At 47.7% G+C, this 11,258-nt stretch overlaps 4 protein-coding genes across 4 annotated transcripts; 3 read left to right on the forward strand and 1 right to left on the reverse strand.

The window, feature by feature from the left end:
• Window positions 1-716: 716 nt before the first annotated feature.
• Window positions 717-1,457, forward strand: FSST1_000726 (DASH complex subunit Duo1-domain-containing protein; the record flags this gene model as incomplete). Its single annotated transcript, XM_083233706.1, has 2 exons — window positions 717-965; window positions 1,014-1,457. The coding sequence occupies 2 exons, from the start codon at window positions 717-719 to the stop codon at window positions 1,455-1,457; spliced, it is 693 nt and encodes a 230-aa protein (XP_083090908.1).
• Window positions 1,458-1,515: 58 nt separating this feature from the next.
• On the reverse strand, window positions 1,516-2,775 carry FSST1_000727 (ribonuclease H2, subunit B; the record flags this gene model as incomplete). Its single annotated transcript, XM_083233716.1, has 1 exon — window positions 1,516-2,775. The coding sequence occupies one exon, from the start codon at window positions 2,773-2,775 to the stop codon at window positions 1,516-1,518; it is 1,260 nt and encodes a 419-aa protein (XP_083090909.1).
• A 901-nt stretch (window positions 2,776-3,676) lies between these two features.
• On the forward strand, window positions 3,677-6,048 carry FSST1_000728 (Mcm10/DnaG-type zinc finger protein; the record flags this gene model as incomplete). Its single annotated transcript, XM_083233727.1, has 2 exons — window positions 3,677-3,686; window positions 3,755-6,048. 2 exons carry the CDS (start codon window positions 3,677-3,679, stop codon window positions 6,046-6,048), a joined length of 2,304 nt encoding a protein of 767 aa, XP_083090910.1.
• A 1,665-nt stretch (window positions 6,049-7,713) lies between these two features.
• On the forward strand, window positions 7,714-8,829 carry FSST1_000729 (dihydrodipicolinate synthase family protein; the record flags this gene model as incomplete). Its single annotated transcript, XM_083233738.1, has 1 exon — window positions 7,714-8,829. The coding sequence occupies one exon, from the start codon at window positions 7,714-7,716 to the stop codon at window positions 8,827-8,829; it is 1,116 nt and encodes a 371-aa protein (XP_083090911.1).
• Between the last annotated feature and the right edge of the window lie 2,429 nt (window positions 8,830-11,258).

Here is an 11,258-nt window from a genome sequence, read left to right on the forward strand (position 1 = left end):
GTCGGCAGTGATAAAAGTCGCTTGCTAATAGTTGGAGTTGGCAGATTTAGAGATGAATGTTTGTAGGGTAAGATGTTTACATTTGAACAGAGGAGAACAATCAAACCTAATGAGTGAAGTGGCTGGGACAGACTCTACCCTGGAGCGTGCGCCAACTCCCAGCCTCCCTATTCTTGGTTATGAGACCTGATTTACCCACTAAAATTACAGACCCCTGCCCTTAGGTGGCAGAAAAATCGGCTATTCAAAGCATAGGGGACGAAATTAATAGGTTAGTTTATGCCATTTAAACTATGCTTTTTGGGCTATTTATTTTTGTATTCTAAGACTTGGCAGGTCAGTATTTCTGTCGCCCAGTTAACCTGAACGCGTCCGTCGGGCGAGCAACCCCGCCTAAACGCGTTGTCTACGCGACAAAGAGCAGCCAATCAAGGTGCAAGCATGAGGAATGAATTAAAGCGAAAGGTGGGAACAATTGAAATGCCCCTCATGAATTAAACAACCTAAGCTCTAGTCTATGTCGGCGTATGGCAACGCATTACTATCAAGTCAACAAGCGCCGATCCTGACCCTGCATGCGCCACTACGTTTTCTACACAAATTCCGAAACGTATATTATCCGAAACACACGACCTTACTTCGACCATAAATCGGCGCTTCCAGCTGAGGCTATCCAACAAACAGGCCCCGCCTCCATACCCTTGTTACTTGCTGTCATGGCCGACGATACAACAGAATTGATAGAGTCGAACATTTGGGAATCCCCTTCGCAAGGAGATGGCCCACCGACATCCCGCCCAAGGACTCCTAGAACCCCCAAAACCCCCAAAACACCGATACAAGAACGTCCAGAGCCCTTAGACCATGAAGCCGCACTGCGTAAGGAGCTTGAAGGCGTCCGGAATATCAATGAGTCCCTTGAGGGTGTCATTTCCACCCTAGAGCGCGCAGGCGGTAACATGAATGTGTGTTCCCATGACATGAGTTGTTGAATACCCACTGATGATCGGCAGACCGTTTTGAGCACAGTCAACAATGCTTCTGTTCTCCTCAACACTTGGACACGGATATTATCACAGACCGAGCATAACCAGCGATTGATATTGGACCCTGGATGGAAAGGCGCAACAGAAGATATGGCGGAGCAAGAAGCGGAAGCCATTCAGAAACAGCAGGCCGTTGAACGTAAAGCTGCGGAAGAGGAAGAGAGACGCGAACAATTGCGACAGCGCCGTGAAGAAGAAGAGGAGAGACGAAGACTGGCAGCATCTGCACCCGCTCGCGGAGCGAGAGGAACAAGAGGAACCCGTGGAATTAGAGGCACCACTCGGGCACGTGGCACTGCGAGGGCCGGGAGCTCAACTGCCACTCCTGCAAGCAGAACATCGAGCATACCAAGTCGTGGGACCTCTAACATCGGTCGAGGGTTTGGTGCGCGCCGAGCTAGAGGGACATAACAGGGCCAAGTCCAGGCACCACGTTTTAATGACATATACCCAATAGATCTTGTTATTATTACTTCTTCTTGAAAAAGTCGCTCATCTTTTTCATGCCCTTGGTGTTGACTTTCTTGAGATCCCGGACACCACGGCTCTCTAGTGCTTTCTTTTTCTTTTCCTCCTCCATCCTTCTCTTCTTGATAAAAGCCTCGTCTTCATCTTCCAATCCACGCTTGCGAGAGTAATCAATTGAGTGTGCAGCCATGGCTTCGGCGCGTAATTTGACCAATTTAGCCAAGTATTCCTCTAAAGGTGAGAAATCCACCAGAGCTTCCTTCTTTAGAAGCTCTTCCAGCTGGGTAGTGAGAGTCTGGGCAACGTAACCTGAGCAGATGAAACTGAATGCGACTCGCAACCTTTGAAGAGTGATAACTTCAGAAGTGGCCTCAATGGCGCTGACGATGTTCTCGGTGGTAGTCTCTTCTGTTATAGACGTAGCTACTGTGGAAGGTTGGGAGACTTCTGTCTCTGTTGTGATGGCGGTTGACTGAGAACTGTTCGAGTCTGAAGCTGTTGCTGGGGACTCTGTCTTTGCTACCGTTGTAGTCTCCGTGGTTTCTCGTTTCTGTACAAGAATTGGTGCTTCAAGAGCCTTCTTCACAAACTTCTCCTCCATGGTCGGAGCAAGTCCCCCATCCTGCATCCTTTGAGCCTTTTCCAAAATGACGTCGGCCAGTTTGCTCTCATTTAATCGGAACATGCTCTCGTCTCCTGCGTCGACAGTATCGCAAACAACAGCCATTCGGCTCTCGATGAGTTTTCGTGTCTTGTCGCATTGCAAAATATCGGACATATGGGAACAGTCCTGGGGTAGCTTGTCAAAGTGGTCGTCGCTGGAAAGAAAGAGCCGTTTTCCTTCTGAGCCCTTTGACTGGGTTTCAGTCAATGCTGGGAGAACTAAGAATAGGGGGTCGATCAACGTAGCCATGTAGAGATCCTGACCCATTGACACCCCAACTTTGCTGGTGTTCTCCATGGAAGCAGAGTTTGGTATGGCCTCAATCAGCCAGCTACGGGGTGTCGTCTTCGGTGTTGCAACTTTGGTAAATTCGTAGATGCCTGTCTCGGGGCACACCAAGTATCTCGCAGGCCGGCCATGTCTGGGGTGAGGAAGAGTGACAATACGCGCTTCGGAGGAGGCTTTCGAAGGAAGAACAAAGACCTTCGAGGCGTTTTCTACTCGGGGAGGAATGCTGAACTTTGAACCACTAATTTTGGGCTCTGAAGCTTTCGATTCGGACGGAGCTGGTTTGGTAGATCGGGTGGTTCTCGCCATGATGATATATGTGGTCAAAGAATTAAAAGGCTATAGTATAGTATACGGAAACAAGGTGGTATGTAGAACGAATTAATCCAAGAGAAAAGAGTGATAAGGAAGGATTGAAAGGAATGTTGATGCTCTCTCCAAAGGAGACCGGCTTGTGATAATGGTAATAGAGATCAACATAGAATCTAAACCTGGTAGCTACTAGGCGAAGGGACCCATGTTGGTTAAGACGGGCGCTGAGAAATTGAGAGTAGATGAGACGCGTTCTGACGCGCTCTCGGTTGCAGGGGTGACGCCAGATTTTGACTTTAATTTAGTGGACCTCCACTTTTCCTGTTTGACGCTGGCGCCCACCCGTCCAGGAACTTGAAGCCGCTAGGCCACCTATTGCTCCGCAAAGTATAGTATGGCCTCAGGGTATCAGAAAAATTGACTGCTGGAACGATAGGAGACGAAATTATTAGGTTAGCTTATGCCCTTTATGTAATAGTTTTTAGACTACTTATTTTTATACCCTAAGACTTAGGAGTGTAACTTTTCTGCTGCCCACTAGCATGGCTAGCATGGCATGCGTTGGCTTGTGGACCTATGCAAGCAAGCAAGCCCAGTCCGATCCAATCCAACAACACTTGAAAAGCAAACATTCCCTGCCTGCATCAACAGCCCAAAATCGATAGGTTTTCCCTCGATATTTTCTTTCACCGACGACCGGCACTCAACAGACAGGATAGAAATATCTAGCTGGATGGCTATCGCATCACTTAAACTCTACTTGCCGCCCTGACCAACTGGGAATATGCTCTAGACTTATCGTACACCAATCTCTGTTCAGTGATCGCATTAATACCAGGGCTGGATTATAGGTAGCTACAGCGACAATTTAGATAGTACTCATCGTCTCGGTATCGCCATGGCTCCTGGTAAGAAAGACCACAACTCTGGGTTGGAAGCCTTTTTATGCGACAATTTACTGACCTTGCCCACACAGCTTCTCCAGCAAAACAAGGAAACGACTCCCAGTGGCCCCCACGATCTCCGCATGAAGCTTTGCTTAGTACACCGCGGGGACGAGAACGATACCGACAAATGATGACTTCGCCCACACCTTCACCGTCAAAAAGAGGCCGCAACCTGCCTTCAATGAACCTCATGGCCGAGATTGAAAACGACGACGAAGATGACGAAGACGAGGAAACGCTGCAGCTGAAGCTCCAAGAGATCCAGGCACGACTCAAGTTGAAGAAGTTACAGAGCGCCAAGTCAAAAAAGATAGACGATAATGTCGAGAATTTGCATGCGACGACCTCGGAGCTCGCGATATCGTCGCAACCACCAAGTCGTTCAAAGCGCGCAACAACTCCTCCCACGAGGGCAGAGCGACCCACCCAGGAAAACAATATTCAAGTCCCTGCATCGCCAGTCAGAAGGGTCCAAGAGCCCCAGGTTCCGATCTCGCCTAGCAGGGTGCTGCTAGGCATTGATAAGGGACTCAAGGCTCGAGACGTTTCTTTGAAGCGTGCGCCCAGTTATAGAGACTCGCAAACAACAACTGACATCGGCCACTCGGGCTACCTGCGGAGGTCAAGAACAACGGGGAGCGCCAACTCTTCTTTCGAGAGCAGGCCTCTGAGCTTCAACGAAAGACTAGCATCTGTAAGGACAGACGAGGCCGCTAGAGCTCAACGACAGAAGGATATCCAAAAGTTGAGATCAAATACCTTTGGAATCAGCCAGGATGAGATGGAGCAATACAAGAAAAAGGCTATCGAAATTCCAGATGAGCCAATCAAAACTCCATCATTTTCAAGAGAAGAGGTAATGGGTATCACCAAACCAGCGGAGAGGCAACGAAGCTATACTGTCCCGAACATTCAATCGCCCAGTATAAACAGCCCAGCTATATCGTCGATGGCACTGACAAGAAGGAATAAGACACCTCCTGGCGAAGTGTCCGACGAACAAGCAGCAGGCATCGAGCCCTATTCGACGTTCCACCTGTCTAAGCGAATCCTGCCGCATAGTGTCCTTGCCCGACATGTTTCTGGAAAAAAGGTCCACATAATCAAGGATCTACTTAGAGTTGTCAAAGCACCAGATTTTGCTCTACCAGATATTGAGCAGGATATTGTGGTATTTGGTATTCTGGCAAAGAAATCAGAACCTCGCGCCCACAAGCCGACACAGAAGAATGGGAAGACAGAGGACCGGGGGAAATACATGGTTATGACTCTGGTCGATTTAGAATGGGAACTGGACCTTTTCCTCTTCAACTCTGGCTTCACACGATACTGGAAGCTCACCGAGGGAACTGTCATCGGCATTCTCAACCCCACAATCATGCCACCACCACCTGGAAGACACGATACTGGCAAATTTAGTCTTGTCATCAACTCAGATGATGACTCCATTGTCGAAATTGGAACAGCTCGTGACCTGGGAGGTTGTCAATCGATCAAGAAGGACGGAGACCTGTGCGGCACCTGGATCAACAAGAAGCGAACCCACTACTGTGAATTTCATTCCAATGAAGCTATTCGCAAACAGCGATCTACAAGGATGGAGGTTAACGGTAGCAGCTTTGGCGCCAGGAAGAACAACTCTAGAGAAGTATTCCAATTTGGCGCTCAGAAGAAAGAAGAACCCAAGAAGTACGACTGGGAAACGAAAACGCATTGGTTTGCCTCACGTACAATGAGCGCGTCAGATCTAATTGACGGTAAGGATCGAACGCCGAATGACCGAAAAGAGAGGGCAGAGTATCTGAAAAGAAACATGGAGGCGAAGGAAAGAGAGCGTGACATGATGAAGAAGCTTGGCCAAGTCGGCAATGCCGCTGGAAGAGAATATATGCGGCATGCTGGCACACGGACTTCGAACATGCCCATCTCGGGCTCTTCCATGCAATCGTCATCAAGCTCGGCGAATATTGCAGATGAAGTCTTCAGGCCAGATGCAAGGTCGCTCGGACTACTGGGCAAGTCTGCTATTCATCTCAGTCCCATCAAACGAAAACGCCCTGACAGCTCTTCAGCTGGATCACAAGCCGGCTCGGCTACAAATAGTGGGCCGTCGGCTTTTGGCTGGGGAAGTAGTTTGAAAGATAAGCTTTCGAAGATGAAGGATGGAGAGAAGTTACGCAAAGACGGGCAGCCGCCAGTGAGGAAGAAGACTCGTTTCGTTACAGATAAGGGCATTCGAGAAGCTGGGAGAGAAAGTCTCGGCAATGAACTGTTAGATCGGCAGATCATGCTCGACGATGACGACGATCTGGTTATTGTATAAAAAAACAAGGATTATTATTTGCTTTGTTGGCACCTACACGGGGTACTGACAGCAAGGCTGTCGGTTTTGTTTTGCCTGGCGTTACATACAGATGCTTCGGGCATGGTTATGAATGAACGATTTTTGGTTAGAGTTATCTCTATATCGCTTGAATCAAGGCAGATCTTAATGATTGCATTAACACTGATGATGTCCCGAAAAGTGTTCCCGAGGTTTCGTTTTCCTGCTGGTCAAAAACATGTGATATCAAATTCCCCAATAGGTCTTTCCATGAATGCAGCCACGCCTAAGACCGCCGCTTTTGAGACAAATTATAATATCTGGTCCGCAGGGTAGAAAAATTGGCCGCTTGAAGTACGGGAGACGAAATTAGCGGGTCACTTTATGCCATTTAGACCATAATCTTAGGTCATTTATTTTTGTACCCTAAAGCTTAGAGGTCATACTTTCTACCTACTAGATAGCTGGTAGCATTCAACAGGCAAGCTCATATCCTAATAACATACTGTCTTCATAGAGAGTATAGTAAAGGGCTTGCAGTTCGAGATAGAACCTATTCTATTGAGCTCTATCTTGCCATTAGCTTAACATTTCGATATAGTCTGCAGACTGAGTTTATCTTTGACAAAGTTAAGCATATCTGTACTCTTGTTTGTTCCTTCTACAACCGATAGTTGCCGAGGGATATAGTGAACTGTTGCGTGTGGGATGACTCCAAAGGCTTAATATTGGACGAGCTTGTCCTGTGAGGAATAGACAACACGCCACCAGGTGCTTGAAGCTGACGGCTGAATTAGATCTGATCAAGTAATGAAGCCCAATTGGACCAACGTGGAGGATAGCAGAGAATGCCACGAGTCTTTGGGTGGTTACACGAGCATCCGTTAGTTGATCATCGTGATTCTTAGAGGATATACGTCAGGTCTTATTCAACTGAACGATCATTCCTTGGTTGTGATGCTCAGCAAAGGTTGAGTTCCTAGCTTCAGGGCGACAGTCTACCTCCTTGACTAGCCGAAAGAGCACTCTTGCATGTCAATTGAGTTGATCTTTGAATGATACGCTGGTGAGGCGCAGCACCATGGTGACGAGTAGTGATTACTCTGCGAGGTGGAATATACCGCAATTAAGAAGGCATTGGGCAGACTATACGGCTCACTGACAAGAACGACTCCTCCAAGTACGAGCCCCCACGGTCAAAATTCGTCAAGCGGCTTCTCAGACCCTGGAATACCCCGGATTTTCCTGCATGAAGGCCCCCAAGAGGCGACTCTCGTGAGCATTTCCCCCCATAACAAGATGCATACAAGCGGAGTATCTGGCCGACTCTACCAATCTCGAAGCTGCCCATTTCTCTGACCGGTTTAATCGTCCTCTCGGAGTTGATGGATTGAATCACTTGACTTGTTTTTGGCCCCGCTGAAGTTTTTGTGAGTTATCGGTTTTGGCGAGGTGCAATTGGGGTTGAATGAGAGGATTGAAGGATAATAATGCGTTTGTAAGTTGGGAGTTTGGGGTTATAAAGACCGACAATTCCTACTTCAGCTCTCGAATGGGATCCTATAATATCGTTTTATTCTGTTAGAAACTCCTATACGGTCGTCATACTCTATACCCCAATCTTCTTTCTAATCCTGTGTATCACCAAGCCCACTCACTCTAATCATGCCTCCTCATAATAATACCCCTTCACCAGCAAGCTCTTCTTTCGATGATCACTTATACAATCACAACCAATGGCACTCAAGCATTGAGAACAACAACTTAATAGCCAATCCTTCATCGCCAGCCACCAGCGTTTCTGTAGAAGACGGGCTGCATACATCACGCCCGCTAATCCCTGGCGTCTATGTCCCAACAATGTGTTTTTTTGACCCGGATACGGAAGACGTAGATACCGCTGCAATTGCCGCCCATGCTGTGCGACTTGCTCAGGCTGGTGTAACAGGTATTGCTACGCAGGGATCCAACGGAGAGGCCGTTCATCTCAGTCACTCGGAGCGGCGGCTGGTCACCGCCACTACGAGAGCCGCCCTGAATGACGGCGGCTTCTCACATGTGCCCATCATCGTGGGATGTGGTAGCCAGAGCACGCGCGAGACCATCCAATATTGCCGTGAGGCTTGGGAGGCTGGCGGTGACTATGCGCTGGTGCTACCTCCGTCATACTATGCCACGTTATTTGGCCCGGCATCAGAAACCATCCTGGATTATTTCACAAAAGTCGCGGACAAGTCTCCCATACCTGTAATCATCTACAACTTTCCTGGTGCTGTGAATGGCATGGATATGTCATCGGATACCATCATCACGCTTGCACAGCATCCCAACATCATAGGTGTCAAGTTAACGTGCGGTAACACAGGGAAGCTGAACAGAGTGGCTGCGACAACTCGCAAACTATCAAAGCACAATCACAAGCAACCAGAATTTCTCGTTCTGGCAGGATCTGCTGACTTTCTGATCCCTTCTCTGGCTGGTGGTGGTCACGGTATCTTAGCAGGCTTGGCCAACCTTGCTCCGAGGGCATGCATCAAGACAATGGAACTTTACATGGAAGGACGTGTTTCCGAAGCACAAAAGATGCAGGAAGTTGTCTCACAGGGCGACTGGACGGCGATCCAGGGCGGTGTGGTTGGTGTAAAGGCTGGGCTGCAGGCGTGGATGGGTTACGGAGGCTTTGCAAGAAGCCCGCTGCCGAGGCCGGACGTGGAGCAGACAAGACGGTGGAAGGAAGGCTTTCGAGACCTTGTGATATTGGAGCAATCACATTCTTTGTGAGTGACATGATTTAACTGTTGAGGTGATGATCATAGGGGTCAGTCAGTCACTGTGACACCAAGGCATACAGGTCAGCATGGATACGGAGAGCTATGACAGTGCTGTAAAACAGAACAATCGATAGTTACGTGTACGTAGTACGTTTGTACCCGCAACAAGCGGCGGGTTTATCCTATGATAGCATTGAATAGAGTTCAAACACCTTTGTTGCCATACCGGGACCTGCATGGGCCGAGGGCTTACTGTAAGCCATAACCATATAGCCACGAGCCATGGTGATAGGGGTGTGGTGAGCAGTTGACATTTCATTCATCCAGATATCGCATATGTATGTAGATGTGGATGGTTCACAAGATGACTATCTATCACAATTGTTAGCGTGCACCATATAAACTATCTACTTTAATCTTGGAATTAACAATGAGACATTTTGTAGGTATGAGACAGAAACACTCACTCACTAATTCATTCAAGCTGACACTAAAGACAGTCTCGGTTTTATCACCCGTATATTGCAGAATGTACTTTACAATATTATGGCATTGAATTGCATCGTTAACTTGATGGAGTTGCTCAGTTCTGTGTGACATTCCATGCACTGCGTGGGTCAAATATAGCATATCCATGTTCCTGGCAACCCTTTAATCAATTTTGCCAAGACGATCTGCAGGAACCCAGAAATACTTTATCTAGTAACTGGAATGCCGATCTTGTTATTTCTGGACCATGATTGGCAAATTTCAATATTTCAGTATTTCGTCATGATGAAGTTGTAGGAGAATAAATGGAAACGGGCCGTTGGAGAGATCGGCGTCCATCTATAACACGTGAATCAACGCTAGGAGAGAACAAGGCAGAAGAGGGATGGTATCGTGATCCAAATAGGGTATACGGATACTGCAAGCAGAGTTGGATAGTTACATGCTATGGTGAGCTTGTTGCACTTTAGCACCGGGCTGAAGATCTTTTACCATGTTTGCCAAGGGAGCTAGCAATGGATTATTGAATTTGTTGGCAGACGCAAACACAGACACGGACACAGGCATCCATTAAAAAGTAATCATACGGTAGTAAGCACTGGATGGCCTTGGCAACACTGATGCATCGTAACTATAATCGAGGCTATAGCCACTAAGAACATGGGTTCCCCTCATTATGCTACTGTATAGCTAATCATATCATGAGATATTCTGAGAGAATGGGATTTAGATACCAGGGTGTTGCTGCCATACTGCATGCCTAGTCTTGTCAGCCGCAAGGTAAGAAACTACATATGCACTTACAGTAAGCTAAGAAATGGCCCAACGTCACTCAGCCCAATGTCACTTTCTACTACCCGTCACGAGAATGACAGTATGGCGTTGAAAGGGTTCCCTGTCAATGTCAAGTGATTGTTAAACGCCTTGGCACCTTTGCCAACTTCCATTTAGATGTTCGGTCGTTGACTTTTATATAAAACTCATGCGCCATCCATCAACTTTGTAGCCACAAGAACCCGTTGCCACCAGCGTTGAACTTTTCCGTTGGGAGGCGGGGAGGGACAAGGCTAAAAACAATAAACGGCGTAAACTCTAATCAGATCAGCCTGCGTTAGTTCGGCATCCAGAGATGCCATGTTTGGATGTCGAGTTATGCATCTGACATCTCTGCTTGGTTGGACCTCATCGTAGGGCTCGTATATGTAGAAACGCCTCATGCAGATGGACCACCCATTTCTATGGGCGGTGTGTGGGTTCAACTGTAATGAGTAACTCAACTAACACGAGGTTTTCTCCGCTGCGGAAGCCTACAGACTTGTTTGAAATACGGGATTGGCTGCAGCGTTACCCGTTCTAGTTCCAGCTCGACTCAACATCTGCAGGCTGTTTGTTCTGCACAGGCTTGTCAAGATGTAAGTGGTTGAAGGGTAACTCTGTGCATATGGAGGCTTACTGCAGAACACCATCTTTTTTTGTTTTGGAGGTGGAAAGCGAGAGCGAGTAGGTAGTTAATAAAATAAAGAGAGGAGATCTCAATCGAACGAGTCCCACTCTTAGTAGACTTCAATAGTTCTAGACGAGGCGAACTTGCGAAGAAGCGGAAATAATCACGCGTAGAGGTCGATGCGTCGGCTAGAGACAAGCTAGAACATGAGTCTAAGGAGGAGATGGAGGGATGTTGACATGATAAATCTCCCTGAGACATGGCTTTTATGGTGGGGATGGGACGGCAAGCGGCAAGGCAAGACAAGACAAGACAAGACAAGACAAGGTGGATTCAAGATTAGTAGTCTACCTAGTCAAAAGAAAAAGGATGGTGCCCCTTTGGTCTGAGACGATTGACCAAGTTAGGGACTATTCCATTCTCAGTACGGGATAGTTTAGGGGGCAAAGTTGGTACCTACAGTAGGTAGAGTTGAGCGGGTGGCTGTTTCTGTTTCACGAGTGAGA

Source organism: Fusarium sambucinum, chromosome IV, assembly GCF_050947815.1.
Source record: "Fusarium sambucinum isolate potato_lamoka chromosome IV, whole genome shotgun sequence".
Taxonomy (NCBI): domain Eukaryota; kingdom Fungi; phylum Ascomycota; class Sordariomycetes; order Hypocreales; family Nectriaceae; genus Fusarium; species Fusarium sambucinum.